At 42.1% G+C, this 24,307-nt stretch overlaps 1 protein-coding gene across 1 annotated transcript in view; it reads right to left on the bottom strand.

Moving 5' to 3' along the window:
* LOC138851203 (uncharacterized) overlaps positions 1 to 24,307 on the bottom strand; it is a 181,114-nt gene that overhangs the window by 55,498 nt on the left and 101,309 nt on the right. Inside the window, exons 4-5 of the mRNA XM_070080035.1 lie at positions 12,080 to 12,135; positions 11,044 to 11,258 (exon numbers count right to left, since the gene is read on the bottom strand). Coding sequence (XP_069936136.1) covers positions 11,044 to 11,258; positions 12,080 to 12,135 — 271 coding nt within the window. The remainder of the gene's footprint in view (positions 1 to 11,043; positions 11,259 to 12,079; positions 12,136 to 24,307) is intronic.

The raw sequence follows: 24,307 nt of genomic DNA on the forward strand, positions 1-24,307 counted from the left end.
GTCATAACGACCAAGGGCTACAAGGGAACCTGTCATAGCGACCAAGGGCTACAAGGGAACATGTCATAACGACCAAGGGCTACATGGGAACCTGTCATATCGAACAAGGGCTACATGGGAACCTGTCATAGCGACCAAGGGCTACATGGGAAAATGTCATAACGACCAAGGGCTACATGGGAACCTGTCATAACGACCAAGGGCTACATGGGAACCTGTCATAGCGACCAATGGCTACATGGGAACCTGTCATAACGACCAAGGGCTACATAGGAACCTGTCATAACGACCAAGGGCTACATGGGAACCTGTCATAACGACCAAGGGCTACATGGAAACCTGTCATAACGACCAAGGGCTACAAGGGAACCTGTCATAGCGACCAAGGGCTACAAGGGAACCTGTCATAGCGACCAAGGGCTGCAAGGGAACCTGTCATAGCGACCAAGGGCTACAAGGGAACCTGTCATAACGACCAAGGGCTACTTGGGAACCTGTCATAACGACTAAGTTCTACATGGGAACCTGTCATAATGAAAAAGGGCTACATGGGAACCTGTCATAACGACCAAGAACTACATGGGAACCTGTCATAGCGACCAAGGGCTACATGGGAACCTGTCATAATGACCAAGGGCTACATGGGAACCTGTCATAACGACCAAGGGCTACATGGGAACCTGTCATAACGACCAAGGGCTATATGGGAACCTGTCATAACGACCAAGGGCTACAAGGGAACCTGTCATAACGACCAAGGGCTACATGGGAACCTGTCATAACGACCAAGGGCTACATGGGAACCTGTCATAGCGACCAAGGGCTACTAGGGAACCTGTCATAACTACCATGGGCTACATGGGAACGTGTCATAACGACCAAGGGCTACATGGGAACCTGTCATAGCGACCAAGGGCTACAAGGGAACCTGTCATAACGACCAAGGGCTACATGGGAACCTGTCATAACGACCAAGGGCTACATGGGAACCTGTCAAAGCGACCAAGGGCTACAAGGGAACCTGTCATAACGACCAAGGGCTACATGGGAACCTGTCATAACGACCAAGGGCTACATGGGAACCTGTCATAGGGACCAAGGGCTACAAGGGAACCTGTCATAACGACCAAGGGCTACATGGGAACCTGTCATAGCGACCAAGGGCTACAAGGGAACCTGTCATAACGACCAAGGGCTACATGGGAACCTGTCATAACGACCAAGGGCTACATGGGAACCTGTCATAGAGACCAAGGGCTACAAGGGAACCTGTCATAACGACCAAGGGCTACAAGGGAACCTGTCATAACGACCAAGGGCTACATGGGAACATGTCATAACGACCAAGGGCTACAAGGGAACCTGTCATAACGACCAAGGGCTACAAGGGAACCTGTCATAACGACCAAGGGCTACAAGGAAACCTGTCATAACGACCAAGGGCTACATGGGAACCTGTCATAGCGACCAAGGGCTACAAGGGAACCTGTCATAACGACCAAGGGCTACATGGGAACCTGTCACAGCGACCAAGGGCTACAAGGGAACCTGTCATAACGACCAAGGGCTACATGGGAACCTGTCATAACGACCAAGGGCTACATGGGAACCTGTCATAGCGACCAAGGGCTACAAGGGAACCTGTCATAACGACCAAGGGCTACATGGGAACCTGTCATAACGACCAAGGGCTACATGGGAACCTGTCATAACGACCAAGGGCTACAGGGGAACCTGTCATAGCGACCAAGGGCTACATGGGAACCTGTCATAGCGACCAAGGGCTACATGGGAACCTGTCATATCGACCAAGGGCTACATGGGAACCTGTCATAACGACCAAGGGCTACATGGGAACCTGTCATAACGACCAAGGGCTACATGGGAACCTGTCATAGCGACCAAGGGCTACATGGGAACATGTCATAGCAACCAAGGGCTACATGGGAACCTGTCATAGCGACCAAGGTCTACAAGGGAACCTGTCATAACGACCAAGGGCTACATGGGAACCTGTCATAGCGACCAAGGGCTACACGGGAACCTGTCATAACGACCAAGGGCTACATGGGAACCTGTCATAATGACCAATGGCTACATGGGAACCTGTCATAGCGACCAAGGGCTACATGGGAACCTGTCATAGCGACCAAGGGCTACATGGGAACCTGTCATACCGACCAAGGGCTACATGGGAACCTGTCATAGCGACCAAGGGCTACATGGGAACCTGTCATAGCGACAAAGGGCTACAAGGGAACCTGTCATAACGACCAAGGGCTACATGGGAACCTGTCATAACGACCAAGGGCTACATGGGAACCTGTCATAACGACCAAGGGCTACAGGGGAACCTGTCATAGCGACCAAGGGCTACATGGGAACCTGTCATAGCGACAAAGGGCTACAAGGGAACCTGTCATAACGACCAAGGGCTACAAGGGAACCTGTCATAGCGACCAAGCGCTACATGGGAACCTGTCATAGCGACCAAGGGCTACATGGGAACCTGTCATAGCGACCAAGGGCTACATGGGAACCTGTCATAACGACACGGGGCTACAAGGGAACCTGTCATAGCGACCAAGGGCTACATGGGAACCTGTCATAGCGACCAAGGGCTACATGGGAACCTGTCATAACGACCAAGGGCTACAAGGGAACCTGTCATAGCGACCAAGGGCTACAAGGGAACCTGTCATAACGACCAAGGGCTACATGGGAACCTGTCATAGCTACCAAGGGCTACATGGGAACCTGTCATAGCGACCAAGGGCTATAAGGGAACCTGTCATTACGACCAAGGGCTACATGGGAACCTGTCATAACGACCAAGGGCTACAAGGGAACCTGTCATAGCGACCAAGGGCTACATGGGAACCTGTCATGACGACCAAGGGCTACTTGGGAACCTGTCATAACGACCAAGGGCTACATGGGAACCTGTCATAGCGACCAAGGGCTACAAGGGAACCTGTCATAACGACCAAGGGCTACATGGGAACCTGTCATAACGACCAAGGGCTGCATGGGAACCTGTCATAACGACCAAGGGCTGCAAGGGGAACCTGTCATAACGACCAAGGGCTGCATGGGAACCTGTCATAACGACCAAGGGCTACATGGGAACCTGTCATAACGACCAAGGGCTGCATGGGAACCTGTCATAACGACCAAGGGCTACATGGGAACCTGTCATAACGACCAAGGGCTGCATGGAAACCTGTCATAACGACCAAGGGCTACATGGGAACCTGTCATAGCGACCAAGGGCTACAAGGGAACCTGTCATAGCGACCAAGGGCTACATGGGAACCTGTCATAGTGACCAAGGGCTACAAGGGAACCTGTCATAACGACCAAGGGCTACATGGGAACCTGTCATAGCGACCAAGGGCTACAAGGGAACCTGTCATAGCGACCAAGGGCTACATGGGAACCTGTCATAGTGACCAAGGGCTACATGGGAACCTGTCATAGCGACCAAGGGCTACATGGGAACCTGTCATAACGATCAAGGGCTACAAGGGAACCTGTCATAGCGACCAAGGGCTACATGGGAACCTGTCATAGCGACCAAGGGCTACAAGGGAACCTGTCATATCGACCAAGGGCTACATGGGAACCTGTCATAGCGACCAAGGGCTACAAGGAAACCTGTCATAACGACCAAGGGCTACAAGGGAACCTGTCATAACGACCAAGGGCTACATGGGAACCTGTCATAGTGACCAAGGGCTACAAGGGAACCTGTCATAGCGACCAAGGGCTACAAGGGAACCTGTCATAACGACCAAGGGCTACATGGGAACCTGTCATAACGACCAAGGGCTACATGGGAACCTGTCATAGCGACCAAGGGCTACAAGGGAACCTGTCATAACGACCAAGGGCTTCAAGGGAACCTGTCATAACGACCAAGGGCTTCATGGGAACCTGTCATAGTGACCAAGGGCTACAAGGGAACCTGTCATAGCGACCAAGGGCTACAAGGGAACCTGTCATAACGACCAAGGGCTACATGGGAACCTGTCATAACGACCAAGGGCTACATGGGAACCTGTCATAACGACCAAGGTCTACATGGGAACCTGTCATAACGACCAAGGGCTACAAGGGAACCTGTCATAACGACCAAGGGCTACAAGGGAACCTGTCATAACGACCAAGGGCTACAAGGGAACCTGTCATAACGACCAAGGGCTACATGGGAACCTGTCATAACGACCAAGGGCTACATGGGAACCTGTCATAGCGACCAAGGGCTACAAGGGAACCTGTCATAACGACCAAGGGCTACATGGGAACCTGTCATAGCGACCAAGGGCTACAAGGGAACCTGTCATAACGACCAAGGGCTACAAGGGAACCTGTCATAACGAACAAGGGCTACATGGGAACCTGTCATAGCGACCAAGGGCTACAAGGGAACCTGTCATAACGACCAAGGGCTACATGGGAACCTGTCATAACGACCAAGGGCTACAAGGGAACCTGTCATAACGACCAAGGGCTACAAGGGAACCTGTTATAACGACCAAGGGCTACATGGGAACCTGTCATAACGACCAAGGGCTACATGGGAACCTGTCATAGCGACCAAGGGCTACAAGGGAACCTGTCATAACGACCAAGGGCTACAAGGGAACCTGTCATAACGACCAAGGGCTACAAGGGAACCTGTCATAACGACCAAGGGCTACAAGGGAACCTGTCATAACGACCAAGGGCTACAAGGGAACCTGTCATAACGACCAAGGGCTACAAGGGAACCTGTCATAACGACCAAGGGCTACAAGGGAACCTGTCATAACGACCAAGGGCTACAAGGGAACCTGTCATAACGACCAAGGGCTACAAGGGAACCTGTCATAACGACCAAGGGCTACAAGGGAACCTGTCATAACGACCAAGGGCTACATGGGAACCTGTCATAGCGACCAAGGGCTACAAGGGAACCTCTCATAACGACCAAGGGCTACAAGGGAACCTGTCATAACGACCAAGGGCTACATGGGAACCTGTCATAATGACCAAGGGCTACAAGGGAACCTGTCATAACGACCAAGGGCTACAAGGGAACCTGTCATAACCACCAAGGGCTACATGGGAACCTGTCATAACGACCAAGGGCTACAAGGGAACCTGTCATAACGACCAAGGGCTACAGAAGAACTAAAATGGTTGAGAAGACCTGTAGTAAAAAACTTTCCTCTAAAAATATCATTAACTTTGCATTAGTGTTGTCACTGAGAGAAAAGTCAGTGAAATGGCTTATGATAGTTCAGACTCCGAGGGACTGTTGTGGTGTGTCACCGCCAGCACTGCCATCTAGCGAGCTGCTGTAAAACTCAAGATTTCTTCGGGTCCGAATTTCCTTAGAACATAAGAACATAAGAAAGGAGGAACACTGCAGGAGGCCTGTTGGCCCATACTAGGCAGGTCCTTTACAATTCATCCCACTAACAAAACATTTGCCCAACCCAATTTTCAATGCCACCCAAGAAATAAGCTCTGATGTGAAAGTCCCACTCAAATCCAACCCCTCTCATGTACTTATCCAACCTAAATTTGAAACTACCCAAAGTCCCAGCCTCAATAATCCAACTAGGTAGACTGTTCCACTCATCAACTACCCTATTTCCAATCTAAAACTTTCCTATGTCCTTTCTAAATCTAAACTTATCTAATTTAAATCCATTACTGCGGGTTCTCTCTTGGAGAGACATCCTCAAGACCTGTAATAAAGTTGGTAGAATTACCGACAATATGTAAAGTAAAAGGACACAAGTGCAACTAATGTGACATTTATTGTGGCAACGTTTCGCTCTCCAGGAGCTTTATCAAGCTTGATAAAGCTCCTGGAGAGCGAAACGTTGCCACAATAAATGTCACATTAGTTGCACTTGTGTCCTTTTACTTTACATCCTCAAGACCTTATTAATATCCCCTTTATTAATACCTATCTTCCACTTATACACTTCGATCAGGTCTCCCCTCATTCTTCATCTAACAAGTGAATGTAACTTAAGAGTCTTCAATCTTTCTTCATAAGGAAGATTTCTAATGCTATGTATTAATTTAGTCATCCTACGCTGAATGTTTTCTAAAGAATTTATGTCCATTCTGTAACATGGAGACCAGAATTGAGCTGCATAATCTAGGTGAGGCCTTACTAATGATGTATAAAGCTGCAGTATGACCTCTGGACTTCTGTTGCTTACACTTCTTGATATAAATCCCAGTAATCTATTTGCCTTATTACGCACGCTCAGGCATTGCTGTCCCTTTCGCAATCTGTATGGCTAAGTTCTACATCATTTAACTTATAAGTACTAGGGTTATGGGCACTCCCAAGCTTCAGAACTTTGCATTTATCTACATTGAACTGCATCTGCCACTTTTCTGACCAAGAATAGAGTTTGTTTAAATCCTCCTGAAGTTCCATAAAATCTACGTTTGAATCAATTATCCTACCTATCTTTGTGTCATCGGCGAATTTGCTCATATCACTAGTAATTCCCTCATCAAGATCATTGATATATATTATAAACAACAACGGGCCCAAGAATGATCCCTGTGGAACACCACTTGTTACAGATCCCCACTCGGATTTAACTCCATTTATGGACACTCTCTGCTTCCTGTCAGTGAGCCATGACTCGATCCACGAGAGCACTTTTTCCCCAATGCCATGAGCTGCCACTTTCTTTAACAGTCTATGGTTCGGAACTCTATCAAAAGCCTTACTAAAATCTAAGTAAATAATATCAAATTCTTTATCGTGGTCAACAGCCTCAAAAGCTTTACTGAAGAAAGTTAATAAATTAGTTAGACAAGACCGGCCTCTTGTAAATCCATGCTGAGTATCATTAATCAAGCTATGCTTATCGAGATGGCTTCTTATAATCTCAGCTATAATTGACTCTAGTAATTTGCCTACAATTGAGGTCAGGCTTATTGGGCGTTAATTTGACGGTAACCACTTGTCCCCTGTTTTAAAAATAGGAATTACATTAGCCATCTTCCACATATCAGACACTACACCTGTTTGAAGAGATAAATTAAAAATATTAGTTAATGGTTCACAGACTTCCATTTTGCATTCCTTAAGAACCCTTGGAAAAACCTCATCAGGACCCGGCGACTTATTTTGCTTCAGTCTGTCTATCTGCTTCACATCCATTTCACTAGTGACTATGATGTTACATAATTTATCTTCTTCTAGCCCACTATAAAAATTAATTACTGGAATATTGTTAGTGTCTTCCTGTGTAAAAACTGAGAGAAAATAATTATTAAAAATCGAGCACATTTCATTCTCTTTGTCAGTAAGGTGCCCATAGTTATTTTTAAGGGGACCTATCTTATCTCTAACTTTTGTTCTATAGACCTGGAAAAAACTTTTTGGGTTAGTTTTAGAATCCCTAGCAACTTTAATTTCATAGTCCCTTTTAGCTTTTCTTATCTTAGTTTGTACTCTTCGTAGTATTAGCTTTACCTGGTGTGTGTGTGGGAATTTTATGGAATCACTTCTCCTCCACTCCTTTACCGGGCAGACCCGAGTGAAGTCTGTCCTCATAGCGTGGTTTTTTGCGCACGTCCTACAACTCCCGCCGCGCATCTAGGTTCCCATTCTCTATTTCTGACCAATCACAGACCTTCCCTGAGTCGCCCAGGCTGAGCGGTGATGGCGGCTGCTCGCTTCCCATTGGTCGAGACAGCAGAATGTAAACACTTCTACCTTGCCGGCGCCAAAACTCGTGTTTCTCGGTATAGTGCTCCTTATATACTGAAGCATTTCACCCAATACAATGTCGGTAAGTACTGATTTGTGTGTCTAGTGTGTAAATGAATAGTTTAGCCATATTTTGATATATATATGAAGGCGTTGTGAAGCATATTACGAGTGCACCATGCAAATGAAAAAAGTGCAACAAAATAGGACCATGCACGGCCGTTCCTGCCCTTTTAGGTGCAGTTTTCAAGTTTCGGTATATAAATATTTCCATAAAATTTGGTAGTGTATATATGAATTCAGTAATGGTCTGGGTGTGTACAGAATGTTTTTATTGTCCTTCCAGATCAATAAGAAATTGTTCTACGGTGAGTCCTCCAAGGCTACCTCGAAATTTCTCTGTGTTTGGGATGATACTGACTCAGATCAAGACTCAGATGACATGGATTTCCTGGATAGTGAGGATGAATTCTTGCCACCAGATGCAGAGGTGTCAACAGATGGGGAGGAGGAAGCTGCGCCACCACCAAAAAAAAAAAAATTGAACAAGAGGAAGAAACGTATTACTATGGAGGAATACCCTGATGAAGAAGTGCTTCAAGATGATCTTGCTTCTCAAGTAGACACCAAATGGAAGAATGAGGACATCCACAATGACCCTTTGCCTAAATATGAACATGAAAAGCCTGTTGAAGTTAGGTGTGCATATGATTATTTTACAGACTTTTTTACTCAAGACATGATAGACAACATTACATTTCAAACTAATTTGTATGCCAGGCAAAAAGACATACATACTACTTTTCAAACAGATTCTGAGGAAATGACTAGGTTTATAGGTATTCTGTTGTATATGGGTTACACTGTACAGCCATCCATTGAGGACTATTGGAGAAGTGCAAGTAGGACAATTCAAGTTGCAGAAGTCATGGGATCAAAGAGGTTTAGGTTGCTGAGGCGTACCATTCATTTCAATGATAACACAAAAAAGAAGGATAATGACAGATTCTACAAAATAAGGCCTCTTTACAATGGACTGACTAAAGCTTGCTTGAAAGTTCCAGCTACACCCAAGCAGTCTGTTGATGAAGTTATGGTTGCTTTCAAGGGTAAAACAGCTGGAAACCTAAGGCAATACATCAAAAACAAACCAGACAAGTGGGGTTTCAAACTCTTCTGTCGTAGCAGTGAAGATGGAATCATACATGATATACTGATGTATCAAGGTAACCCAACTTTTGAGAACCATCACATAAAGCTGTCAAATGAAGAAAATAAACTCCCAATGAGTTCCAGGATTGTTCTTGTACTTGCAGCATCTCTTGACCAAAGAAAAACATCAGCAGTCTATGCTGATAATTTCTTTTCAAGTCTACCTTTGGTCAAGGTACTGAGAGACAAGTATAACTGCAGGTACACTGGAACAATACGTGATAATAGATGTGGTAAGCCACAACTGATGCCTGTGAAAGAAATGCAAAAGAATAATGTGGCCAGGGGCTATTTTGATTTCCAAAGCAATGATCATATCCTTCTTGTAAGATGGAAGGACAACAAAGTTGTGACTCTAGTCACAAATGATGTCGGAGTTTATCCTTTGGGTCTTATTGAAAGATATGACAAGGCATCAAAGAAGAAAGACCACTTTGAGTGCCCAGGCATCATCAAGAACTACAACGCAAACATGGGAGGTATCGACAAAAGTAACATGTTGGTCCATCTTTACAAAACACCAATGAAATCAAAGCGTTGGTACATGCGGCTCTTTGCTTATGTTTTGGATGTTGCTGTTGTGAATGCATGGCTTCTTTACTGTCGTGATTGTAGGTCACTAAACATGCCATGCACACCACTGAAGCTATTCAGGCTTGACATCTCTGTCACTGCAAGATCCAAAGGACAAAAGTTCAACCGCACCAGCATGAGACGAAGTCGAGATTCACCCAGTACTTCTTTGGTTGGCAGTAATGACGCTTTGTCAAACGTGGAATACCCATCTGCATTTCAGTACCAACGTGCAGAAAGGCCAGATGACAGTGTGAGGCTGGATAAACAGCTAGGTCACTGGCCAGTGTTAGGTAAGCTGCTTTCATGCAAGTTTTGCAGCAAAAAGAATAATCATGTCACATCCTCATTTTGCTGTGCCATATGTAAAGTAAATCTGTGCATAAAGAAGGATAAAAATTGTTTCATGAACTTTCATTTGCAAAATTAGTGATGTGAAATGATTGTTCTTTCTCAGGGAACTCAGGAATATTTCATTTGTAAGTTGCATCCCATTGCAATGTGTCATTGTTGATAAGTAGTTCCTATTTCTATTTTTTTACTGGTTACAAATTGTTCAGAAACAAGTTCAATTTATGTTTTTTATATTGTCTACTTGTATAATAAATTTAAAAAATACTTATTTCGTTTTTTTACAACCAATGCAACATTGCAACATTCAAAAATGGTATACCCCAAACGGGCAGGACCGAATACACTCGGTCTTCGAATATCTGCAATTGCGCGAGATGTTACTTTCACAACTCTGTTTGGATGGTCTCAGTGACCTTACATTGAGTGGCTCTATCCCCTCATAGGAAATCAATTTCAAATTCACAATTTAGACTGCCTTGCCCTCTGAAGGTTAGGAATAGTGTTTAGTTCATTTTATACATAACCTGTTTACCAGTAATGACATTGAAGCACAATTACCACCCTTTGTCTTTCTTCAGTGTTATACTTAATAACCGTCTAATAACCACTGTTTTTTTTTTCATTATGAGTTCTATTGCTAGCGTGGTCATCCACATTCGATGCTAGATAAATGGGAGCTAGAACCTAGGCACTCAGTGTGACATAGTGACTCTTCTTCTCTCCTTGATATCTGGAGTGAGATACTGAGAGACAGTTTTGACAAAAGCTGCGTCATCTACGTAATATAAGACCAACACCTCCTAACCAGGATAACTAACATCTTAAGACAGGAGAATCTTCTGGATTTAGAAGATTCTCCTGTCTTAAGATCTCACTGGAATCAATGGCATCAAACTTGTTTTTAATTTAATTAAATGCATATTTTTTTCATTACTTTTCTTCCTCTAAGCTATTCATTTTTTTTGTTAGGCATTTCTCCTGACAGGGTCTTTTTTCATATCTTGTTGGTATTACCAAACCATTTTTCATCTGTAAATTATACCTACTGTAGAGGTTAATAAGACAGTGCTAGTTCTGTTAACCCATAATGCTACCCATTAAGATTTACTTTTGTTGTATTCACATTTAATATTTATTCTTTACTTTAAAAGGATTGGAGTACTTACTTAGCTTGTTTAATGGCGCTGACACAGAATATCTGTGAGTTTTTTGAATCAAAAGTGAAGAAATAAGCATTGGCCATCATCAGGAATACGTGGGATAATTCTCTGTCCTCACACTTAGAACTGTTCACCAGCTCCTCATATCGATGTAATGCATTCTTGTAGTTGCGCCTCTTATACAACTTGTCTGCTTCAGTGATACCTTCTGTTTCATTATCCTGTAAAACGACACAAATTTGTATTAATACTATCATCAATTTTCTGCCTTTCCCGCACTTCTACACATTTTTATTATAATTAAACTTCATTTTCGCTATTATATTATAATTCAAGATAAATTTCCTCCATATAGAGTTGTTTGATGAAAATTATGGAACAAGTGAAGGCTCCAACTCACTTCCATCTTGTTATTTACAATTTGCTGAGTCTTGTCTGGTGGTAATGAGAGGTACATTATCCAAGGTCTTAGATACCTTCCTATCCTGGGATCACACCTTGCTGTCCCTTCCTATCCTGGGATCACACCTTGCTATCCCTTCCTATCCTGTGATCACAACCTTGCTATCCCTTCCTATCCTGGGATGACACCTTGCTATCCCTTCCTATCCTGGGATCACACCTTGCTATCCCTTCCTATCCTGGGATCACAACTTACTATCCCTTCCTCTCCTAGAACATGCAATGGTTCCCATGAATACACATTAACAATATTGTTAATCACACTATAAATTAATATTCACATGCATTGTTGCAGCAGATGTTAGTAAACATCAGATAAAACTCACCGAACAATGATTGTTGAAAGACGTGGTTCTGCAATAGACATGCATAAAAGGTACAATTGCAGTATATAAATACATACATACTGGAGTTATAGATAGATGAGTGGTCGGTCTAACATGTGTACAGTAATGTGTTGTTATTTGTTAAGTGAAGAGCAGCCAGAGAGGCAGGAAGGAAGTGTAACGTGCAAGAGAGGACAATATTAAAACTAAAAAGCAGGAAATGGGAGAGAGGAGGAACGAAGAAATGTACTTACCGACAATAAATCGTGTAAGTTAGGTTCACTTGTTTGGTCTGAACTGCCAGCTGCCCCTGTCAATGAGAGATAATATCTTTGTTAAGCAGACAGCAGACATGGTATCATCTACACCAGCGTCATTAACACTGCATGTGATCTGAATACCATTAGTCAACAATACCTTAACTCTATAAATATTGATTAAATTCTCTCTCTCTCTCTCTCTCTCTCTCTCTCTCTATATATATATATATATATATATATATATATATATATATATATATATATATATATATATATATATATATATATATATACAGTGGTCCCCCGCTTTTCGTAGTTCCCGGCAATCGTAAAATTCGCCAATCATAGGGGTATTTTCGTATGAACATGAACTCGCTTTTCATAGGTTGACTCGCGAGTCGTAGTTCGTCCGGGACGCGTACCGACGGCGTGAGCCAGGGCGGCAGCCAGTCTGGCATTGTTTACCAGTGAGCGAAGGTCCCCTCACGTGCTCTAGCGAAATATTTCATAATATTCCATTTATTTTAGTGCTTGCAAGTACTAAATAAGCTACCATGGCTCCAAAGAAAGCTCCTAGTGCCAAGCCTGTGGTAAAGAAGGTGAGAAATATGACTGAATTTAAGAAAACCATCATTGAACAATATGAAAGTGGTACAAGTGTGGCCGAACTGTCCAGGATGTATAAGAAACCCTACACAATAATATGTTCCATAGTGGCCAAGAAAAAGGAAATAAAGGATGCTGTTGTTGCAAAGGGAGTAACTATGCTGACAAAAATGAGATCACCAGTACTGGAAGAGGTTGAGAAGTTATTATTGGTGTGGACAAATGAGAAACAATTAGCAGGAGATACTCTTATGACTTCGATTATTTGTGAAAAGGCTAGGCAGTTGCATGAAGATTTGGTAAAGAAATTACCTGCAAATAGTGGTGAAGTGAGAGAATTTAAGGCCAGCAAAGGCTGGTTTGAGAGATTTAACAACCGTACTGGCATACACAGTGTGGTAAGGCATGGTGAGGCTGCCAGTTCGGACCACAAGGCGGCTGAAAAATATGTGTATGAATTCCAGGAGTACATAGAGGCTGAAGGACTGAAACCTGAACAAGTGTTCAATTGTGTCGAAACAGGCCTCTTTTGGAAGAAAATGCCAAAGAGGACCTTCATTACACAAGAGGAAAAGGCAATGCCAGGACACAAGCCTATGAAAGACAGGCTGACGCTAATGTTCTGTGCTAATGCTAGTGGGGATTTCAAAGTGAAGCCATTACTAGTGTACCATTCTGAAAATCCCAGAGTGTTCAGGAAAAACAATGTTATGAAGAGTAAATTGTGTGTGTTTTGGAAATCTAATAGTAAGGCATGGGTCACGAGGGAAATTTTCGTCGAGTGGTTCAATGAAGTGTTTGGCCCTAGTGTGAAGGAGTATCTCCTGGAAAAGAAATTGGATCTCAAGTGCCTGCTAGTAATTTACAATGCACCTGCTCATCCTCCAAACTTGGATGACCTAATTTTCGAGGAGTTTGGGTTCATCACAGTAAAGTTCTTGCCCCCGAATACCACTCCTCTCCTCCAACCCATGGACCAGCAGGTTATTGCAAACTTTAAAAAACTCTACACAAATGCAATGTTTCACAGGTGCTTGACTGTGACCACAGACACTCACTTGACCCTAAGGGAATTTTGGAGAGAACACTTCAGCATCCTCCATTGCATAACCCTTATAGGTATGGCTTGGGAGGGAGTGACTACCAGGACTTTGAACTCTGCCTGGAGAAAATTGTGGCCAGATTGTGTCGACAAGAGGGATTTTGAAGGATTTGGGACTGACCCTAATGAGCCTATGTCTGTTGTAAAATTAATTGTGGCACTGGGGAGTTCCATGGGGTTGGATGTGAGTTTGGAGGATGTGGAAGAATTGGTGGAAGACCACAATGAAGAGCTCACCACTGAGGAGCTGCAAGAGCTTCAGCAGGAAGAGCAACACATCGCAGCTCAGAATCTTGCTGCAGAGGAGCAAGAGAGATGGAAGAAGGTGCCTTCTTCAGAAATTAAAGAGATTTTTACTATGTGGGGTAAGATGGAAAGCTTTACGGAGAAACATCACCCTAACAAGGTTGTTGCAAACCAGGTTGGCAACATGTACAGTGACAAAGTCATGGGCCATTTTAGGGAAGTGTTAAAGAGACGCCAGAAACAGAGCTCTCTCCACAGTTATTTTGTGAGACAGGACTCCAGTGACTCTCAAGGTGGTCCTAGTGGCATTAAGAAACAGAGAAGAGAAGCAACCCCTCCTCCAGTCTCCCATACACTAAGAAGAATCTCCAATAATGGTAAGTGTTATGCTGTTAATGTTTCATTCATCATTTCCCATTGTATTGTTTATGTACTACATGTATATTTCATGTTAAATTTTTTTTTGTTTTAATACTTCTGGGTGTCAGGAACGGATTAATTGTATTTACATTATTTCTTATGGGGAAAATTGATTCGTAAATCGTAAATTTCGTTTATAGTAACGGCCCCAGGAACGGATTAATTACGGAAAACAAGGGACCACTGTATATATATATATATATATATATATATATATATATATATATATATATATATATATATATATATATATATATATGCAATAAGATCACAGTAAACAGGTGATTTCGGAATATGCAAAACAACCACTCTGAAAAAACAGAGAAATTCCAAGCGCTTTCGTGACTACTCACATTATCAAGGAACAATGAAAGTAAACCATACAAGGAAGCTATATAAGGGGTCAGGCCAGCACCTCACTATCAGATCCCACAACGGTTAAACACCTGACACGCGCCGACCCAACTTGGATAGGTCCTTTGCACAACTCACCCCACAAACTATTCTACCCAAGAAAATTTGAAAATTATTTGTCCAGTGTATTATTAAATTCTTCCCAAATTCTATTAATTATAAATGGATCTAATTTATATAAACCAAAGGAAATATTCATATTATTGTCAAAACTGCTTTTTATGAAACAAGATTCAATTATATTCCTGTCGACCATGGACTTGCTTGATACTACTTTCTCAACTTTTTGAAAATCAATTGGATGGTTAAAATCTTTTACATGAATAAATAGAGCATTGGAATCTTGTCCAGTTCTAATGCTATATTTATGTAGTTTTAATCTTAGTTCGAGATTTTTACCAGTTTGACCGTAATAAACTTTATCGCAAATTTTACAAGGAATCTTATAGACACATCCATCAGCATTTTGGGGGGAATTCTTTATCAAAAGTTTTTTTTACTGTATCAAGATTTTTGAATACAACTTTAATATTAAAAGTCTTAAGAAGAGAAGGCATATCAACCAAGTTTTCATGGTAAGGGAGAACCAACATATTTTTAGTTGAATAAGGCTGGTTGTCCCATTTTGGATTGTAAAAAGTATTTCTAGCAACTTTAAAAGATTTATCAATTACATTTCTTGGATATTTTAAATCATTACCTATTTCATAAATTTTGGATATTTCTGAGAGCTTTACGAATTTGTAGTCCTGAGTTCATAGATGAGGAAATATCCAAAATTTATGAAATAGGTAATGATTTAAAATATCCAAGAAATGTAATTGATAAATCTTTTAAAGTTGCTAGAAATAGTTTAGTTAGTTTAATATGTTTATTATGCACCCCATACCCATCCTGTGGGCGGTAGTCAAAAGATTACAGAGGTATATAATGGGTCCAGGGACTGGGCCTCAAAGATTTGACAGCTGAGCAAGTTACAGAGGTAATGAATTCACTATTTACAAAGGTAATGAACTCACAATTTACAAAGGTAATGAACTCCAGGTAGGTCTAGTCACAATCATGACAAGTTACAAAGGTATTTACAGATTACAGAGGTACACAATGGGTCCAGGGACCGGGCTCCAAAGTTTTGATGGCTGAACTAGGTACAAGGTAATGAACTCACAAGTTACAAAGGTAATGAACTCACAAGTTACAAAGGTAATGAATACTGTAAGAATGGTTACTTACGTTTATACATGGCTGCAATCATGAACAAATTTTAGAGTAATGAGCAATTCACACTTCCACACCCAGTCACAACTGTAGTGAGTTATTGGTGCAAATGTTGATTGCTGAGTCTCTCTCTCTCTCACACACACACACACACACACACACACATACAAATTCATACACACACACATAAACACACACACACACACACACACACACACACACACACACACACACACACACACACACACAAACACACACCCACACACACACAAACTCATACACACACACGCACACACTCATACACGCACACACACACTCATACACACACACTCATACTCACACACACACACACACACACACACACACACACACACACACACACACACACACACACACACACACACACTCACACACTCATACACATACACACAAACACACACACACACACACACACACACACACACACACACACACACACACACACACACACACAAGAGATTGGTGCAAAAACTGGAGGACCAAGCAGGGATAACAGGGAAGGCACTACAATGGATCAGGGAATACTTGTCAGGAAGACAGCAGCGAGTCATGGTACGTGGCGAGGTGTCAGAGTGGGCACCTGTGACCAGCGGGGTCCCGCAGGGGTCAGTCCTAGGACCAGTGCTGTTTCTGGTATTTGTGAACGACATGACGGAAGGAATAGACTCTGAGGTGTCCCTGTTTGCAGATGACGTGAAGATGATGAGAAGAATACACTCGATCGAAGACCAGGCAGAACTACAAAGGGATCTGGACAGGCTGCAGACCTGGTCCAGCAATTGGCTCCTGGAGTTCAATCCCACCAAGTGCAAAGTCATGAAGATTGGGGAAGGGCAAAGAAGGCCGCAGACGGAGTACAGTCTAGGGGGTCAGAGACTACAAACCTCACTCAAGGAAAAAGATCTTGGGGTGAGTATAACACCAGGCACATGTCCTGAAGCGCACATCAACCAAATAACTGCTGCAGCATATGGGCGCCTAGCAAACCTCAGAACAGCATTCCGACATCTTAATAAGGAATCGTTCAGGACCCTGTACACCGTATACGTTAGGCCCATATTGGAGTATACGGCACCAGTTTGGAACCCACACCTAGCCAAGCACGTAAAGAAACTAGAGAAAGTGCAAAGGTTTGCAACAAGACTAGTCCCAGAGCTAAGAGGTATGTCCTACGAGGAGAGGTTAAGGGAAATCAACCTGACGACACTGGAGGACAGGAGAGATAGGGGGGACATGATAACGACATACAAAATACTGAGAGGAATTGACAAGGTGGACAAAGACAGGATGTTCCAGAGATTGGACACAGTAACAAGGGGACACAGTTGGAAGCTGAAGACACAGATGAATCACAGGGATGTTAGGAAGTATTTCTTCAGCCACAGAGTAGTCAGTAAGTGGAATAGTTTGGGAAGCGATGTAGTGGAGGCAGGATCCATACATAGCTTTAAGCAGAGGTATGATAAAGCTCACGGCTCAGGGAGAGTGACCTAGTAGCGATCAGTGAAGAGGCGGGGCCAGGAGCTCGGACTCGACCCCCGCAACCTCAACTAGGTGAGTACAACTAGGTGAGTACACACACACACATGCACATATGTGGTAATGCTTTATTTACAGCTAGCAAAGTCAGGGTATTTCTCCAGAATGGTCTGTAATATACCACTGTGGATAAAACACTTAGCCATTTCTTGAACACTTCTGAGTGAGTTGTTTCTAAATTCATTAATTTTATCGCACTCCAGTACATAATGACGCAGGGTGTGACAATAATCCATCTGGCAAAGTTTACATTTCGTTTGGTCTACATCTGGTGGTGGTGATTTAACCTGCCAAAGATACTTGTAACCCAGCCGGAGCCGGGCGGTAGTGACATCCAAGAGTCTGCTTATTTTGTTGGATGCACCATAGACATGTGGCTCCTCCTGCATGATAGAATGATGATAGATGGACTCACTGGTGTCAATCTCCCTGAGCCTTAAGTCCATAAAATTCAGCTGAAGTTCTTTTCGTATTATTGTTCTCAAACTACTACCTGACAAGCCAAGATTGTAATCTACTCCCTCTTTGAAAGCATACAGCTTAGCCAATTTATCAGTTCTATCATGCATCTGAAGACCAATGTGAGATGGAATCCACAGCATGTGCACTCTGACTCCACTGTCCACAATCCTACCATACCTGTGTCTGGCTTCTGACACAAGCATGCCACAATTTATGCTTAATGAGTTGAGAGCATTTATGGATGACAGAGAATCAGTTACAATTAAACTGTCAATCTTTGATACATTGATGCATTTCAGTGCAAGGAGTATGGCAAACAGTTCTGTCTGAAGGGTAGAGGCCCAATTATTGATGCGTGCTCCAATTTCTTTAAGAGAGCCATCACTCTGTACGACAACAGCAGCACTACCAGCTGCACCAGTGGATTGGTGAACAGAACCATCAACGTAAATAATTTGCGAGAGTGTGTGCTGTGTGACTAAGTTATCAGTACAGCTTAAGGCCTCATGTTTGGCTTCAAGGCGAAGTTTTGGTTGTGATTTAAGAAGTAGTTTGGGGGGAAATGGAGGAATGGTAGTTTGGAATGGGGTAATATTCCATGGAGCGGAGAAGTGCCGCTGTTGCCTTACTTGACATAGATCATGTATCTGATTCATGCGGAGGTCGGTTCCAGTCTTTTCGATCCATCTGGAGGAGTGTTCACCAGTGCTGAGGAAAGTTTGGAGGGCTTCTGTGCAGGAGTTTGAATGAGCTTGCCTGAGCATATTAACCCCAATTAGGATATTTCTTTCAGTAACACGATCTCTGATGCTTGGAATATCAAGTTCTTTTTGCATATTTAAAATTTTGGCAGTACGAGGGCATCCTAGGATGATCCTCATTGCTTCGTTCTGCAGTTTTTCCAGCCCTCCAAGCTTCCAGTCAGACACAAGAGCAAGTAGTGGCGCAGCATAATCAACCAATGATCTAATATAAGCAAGATACATCATTTTCACAATTTTAACATTAGCACCATACTTGGGGTGAAACCCTGCCACAACTCTAAGTGCTCTTAGTCGTTCTTTGTATTGGCGACAAAGTCTTGTTACAACAGGTCCAAGTAGTGGAACCTCAAAGCCTAGATACCTGTATCTGCTTACATATTCTAGAAGAGACCCATCATGCAATTGGATCTGACGAACTGTGCCTCTCTGTCGAGGAGGACGCCTATTGAGTATCTTTGTTTTATCAGTAGAGATTATCAACCCCAGGTCCTGACACGAGGCTAGTACATGATTAAGAATGTTTTGGGTGTTGGAGAATCCGGTGGTGTGAATCATTATATCATCAGCAAAACTAATCACATAATTATGGGGCTGACTAGGCATAGCATTAAGTAATGCATTAATTAGAATATTGAACAGTGTGGGACTGAGCACACCTCCCTGTGGGGTTCCTAATTCAAAGTCTTTAGTTACACTTCCATGTCCCTGGAACAACACAGATGATTTTCTGTTGGACAGGTAGCCTTTAATCCAGCGGAGAAGCCATCCTCCAACATCCATTCTGGCAAGTTCACTAATTATTACATGTCGGTTGGCTACATCGAAAGCGGATTTAAGGTCAAGGAAGGTAGTGTAGGAGCTGTCAGTGTGCAGGGTGAGAAAGGTGGCTATGCAATGATGCACGCTCCTTCCATGCATGAAACCATGTAACCGGGGAGACAAAAATTGTTTGATTCTGTACATGAGACGATTAAGAATCATTCTCTCAAATGTTTTACACAAGCAGCTAGTAAGAGATATTGGGCGAAATGCATTTTGTTGATTGGGCTTAGGAATTGGAATGATGAGGCTGTTGGTCCAAGATTGAGGGAGCTCCCCAGTTACATAGCTCATGTTATATAATTCAAGTAATGGATTACCTGGTACTCGACACAGCAATCTGAGTATGTTGTAAGTAATACCATCCTCACCAGGCGACGTGGAGTTGCCCTTAGTTAGCGCTGCATCAAGTTCATAATTAGTGAAAGGAATGTTGCAATCATCTGCCTTACTGAGCATAAAGCAAACAAGTCTCTCCCTTGCATCATATTTGTCATTTAATTTTGCCTGTGTGGTACTGGGAAGATTGTCATAGCTAGATGTAGCAGCCCAAGCACTGACTAACTCATTCGCCCTATGCAAGGGATGAGGGTGCGCGATCTGCCCAGTTCGGTTACCCTTAATTCTATTTATGTCCCTCCATGCCCGGCTAAGTGGGGTGTGAGCATTAAGACCGTTGACAAATTTTTCCCAGTCGGTTTGCCGCAGCTCTGTCATACGCTCTCTGGCAGCAGCAAGGGCAGTTTGGAAGAGCCTCAGCATTCGAGGGGAACGATGTTTTCTATAGGCTAGGCCTAGTCTGCGAGCAGTACGTTTCAGTGTACGAAGTTTAGAATCATTGTAATAAGTATGGTTTTTGAAGGAGGTAGGATTATTATGGGAGTTTGTTGGGTTTAGAGTACCAAGAGGTTGCAGTGGCGGCTCTAAGTAGTTCTGAATACTGCTCTCAAGATCATTGTTAAAGGTCTCTACAGAGGAACACTCATAGGAATTATACCAGTCAGTCACATGTGCAACAAAGTCATCATGCTGATCTGTGGGAACATTAAAACGTTTCCGTTTGAATATCCCACCAGGAAGGATAGTATTACCAATATCTAGAGAGGTTAGCCTAGGGAAATGATCAGACGCTATATCTGTTACAATGGAAGACTCACAGCTGGCAGAAGTTATGTTGAAGCCCAGGCACAGATCAAGGACGCCTCCATAGATATGTGTGGGTTCAAGGTCACCTACAATTTGGACATTATCATGACTGTTTAAGAGTGACAACAGTTGATTGCCATTACGATTACCAAACTGTGAGTTTCCAATGTTTTTGTGTCTCGCATTGTAATCGCCAATAATAAGAGTAGGCTCAGAATGAGCACAAGTTGGGAGCTCCAAGTAATTAAATTTATCAGCAGGAGCATACAAGTTAAATATGTTGAGAGCAGAGTTCCCTATATAAAAAAGCAGTTTTGACAATAATATGAATATTTCCTTTGGTTTATATAAATTAGATCCATTTATAATTAATATAATTTGGTAAGAATTTAATAATACACTGGACAAATAATTTTTAAATTTTCTTGGGTAGAATAGTTTGTGGGGTGAGTTGTGCAAAGAACCTATCCAAGTTGGGTCGGCGCACGTCAGGTGTTTAACCGATGTGGGATCTGATAGTGAGGTGCTGGCCTGACCCCTTATATAGCTTCCTTGTATGCTTTACTTTCATAGTTCCTTGATAATGTGAGTAGTCACGAAAGCGCTTGGAATTTCTCTATTTTTTCAGAGTGGTTGTTTTGCATATATATATATATATATATATATATATATATATATATATATATATATATATATATATATATATATATATATATATATATATATATATAAATATATATATATATATATATAATATATATATATATATATATATATATATATATATATATATATATATATATATATATATATATATATATATATATATATATATATATATATATATGGTAGGAATCGGCCAGTGTGATAATAAAAAAATAATAAAAATAAATAAATATATATATAGAGATATATATATATATATATATATATATATATATATATATATATATATATATATATATATATATATATATATACATATATAGGTAGTAGGTTGGTAGACAGCAACCACCCAGGGAAGTACTACCGTCCTGCCAGATGACTGTGAAACAGAAACCTGTAACTGTTTTACATGATGGTAGGATTGCTGGTTTTCTTTTTCTGTCTCATAAACACGCTAAGATAACAGGGATATCTTGCTACTCCTACTTACACTTTGGTCACACTTCACAGACACGCACATGCATATATATATATACATACATCTAGGTTTTTCTCCTTTTTCTAAATAGCTCTTGTTCTTTTTTATTTCTTCTATTGTCCATGGGGAAGTGGAAAAGAATCTTTCCTCCGTAAGCCATGCGTGTCGTATGAGGCGACTAAAATGCCGGGAGCAATGGGCTAGTAACCCCTTCTCCTGTATACATTTACTAAAAAAGAAAAGAAGAAAAACTTTATAAAACTGGGTTGCTTAAATGTGCGTGGATGTAGTGCGGATGACAAGAAACAGATGATTGCTGATGTTATGAATGAAAAGAAGTTGGATGTCCTGGCCCTAAGCGAAACAAAGCTGAAGGGGGTAGGAGAGTTTCAGTGGGGGGAAATAAATGGGATTAAATCTGGAGTATCTGAGAGAGTTAGAGCAAAGGAAGGGGTAGCAGTAATGTTAAATGATCGGTTATGGAAGGAGAAAAGAGAATATGAATGTGTAAATTCAAGAATTATGTGGATTAAAGTAAAGGTTGGATGCGAGAAGTGGGTCATAATAAGCGTGTATGCACCTGGAGAAGAGAGAAATGCAGAGGAGAGAGAGAGATTTTGGGAGATGTTAAGTGAATGTATAGGAGCCTTTGAACCAAATGAGAGAGTAATTGTGGTAGGGGACCTGAATGCTAAAGTAGGAGAAACCTTTAGAGAGGGTGTGGTAGGTAAGTTTGGGGTGCCAGGTGTAAATGATAATGGGAGCCCTTTGATTGAACTTTGTATAGAAAGGGGTTTAGTTATAGGTAATACATATTTTAAGAAAAAGAGGATAAATAAGTATACACGATATGATGTAGGGCGAAATGACAGTAGTTTGTTGGATTATGTATTGGTAGATAAAAGACTGTTGAGTAGACTTCAGGATGTACATGTTTATAGAGGGGCCACAGATATATCAGATCACTTTCTAGTTGTAGCTACACTGAGAGTAAAAGGTAGATGGGATACAAGGAGAATAGAAGCATCAGGGAAGAGAGAGGTGAAGGTTTATAAACTAAAAGAGGAGGCAGTTAGGGTAAGATATAAACAGCTATTGGAGGATAGATGGGCTAATGAGAGCATAGGCAATGGGGTCGAAGAGGTATGGGCTAGGTTTAAAAATGTAGTGTTAGAGTGTTCAGCAGAAGTTTGTGGTTACAGGAAAGTGGGTGCAGGAGGGAAGAGGAGCGATTGGTGGAATGATGATGTAAAGAGAGTAGTAAGGGAGAAAAAGTTAGCATATGAGAAGTTTTTACAAAGTAGAAGTGATGCAAGGAGGGAAGAGTATATGGAGAAAAAGAGAGAAGTTAAGAGAGTGGTGAAGCAATGTAAAAAGAGAGCAAATGAGAGAGTGGGTGAGATGTTATCAACAAATTTTGTTGAAAATAAGAAAAAGTTTTGGAGTGAGATTAACAAGTTAAGAAAGCCTAGAGAACAAATGGATTTGTCAGTTAAAAATAGGAGAGGAGAGTTATTAAATGGAGAGTTAGAGGTATTGTGAAGATGGAGGGAATATTTTGAGGAATTGTTAAATGTTGATGAAGATAGGGAAGCTGTGATTTCGTGTATAGGGCAAGGAGGAATAACATCTTGTAGGAGTGAGGAAGAGCCAGTTGTGAGTGTGGGGGAAGTTCGTGAGGCAGTAGGTAAAATGAAAGGGGGTAAGGCAGCCGGGATTGATGGGATAAAGATAGAAATGTTAAAAGCAGGTGGGGATATAGTTTTGGAGTGGTTGGTGCAATTATTTAATAAATGTATGGAAGAGGGTAAGGTACCTAGGGATTGGCAGAGAGCATGCATAGTTCCTTTGTATAAAGGCAAAGGGGATAAAAGAGAGTGCAAAAATTATAGGGGGATAAGTCTGTTGAGTGTACCTGGTAAGGTGTATGGTAGAGTTATAATTGAAAGAATTAAGAGTAAGACGGAGAATAGGATAGCAGATGAACAAGGAGGCTTTAGGAAAGGTAGGGGGTGTGTGGACCAGGTGTTTACAGTGAAACATATAAGTGAACAGTATTTAGATAAGGCTAAAGAGGTCTTTGTGGCATTTATGGATTTGGAAAAGGCGTATGACAGGGTGGATAGGGGGGCAATGTGGCAGATGTTGCAAGTGTATGGTGTAGGAGGTAGGTTACTGAAAGCAGTGAAGAGTTTTTACGAGGATAGTGAGGCTCAAGTTAGAGTATGTAGGAAAGAGGGAAATTTTTTCCCAGTAAAGGTAGGCCTTAGACAAGGATGTGTGATGTCACCGTGGTTGTTTAA

Source organism: Cherax quadricarinatus, unplaced genomic scaffold (genome assembly GCF_038502225.1).
Source record: "Cherax quadricarinatus isolate ZL_2023a unplaced genomic scaffold, ASM3850222v1 Contig90, whole genome shotgun sequence".
NCBI lineage: Eukaryota > Metazoa > Arthropoda > Malacostraca > Decapoda > Parastacidae > Cherax > Cherax quadricarinatus.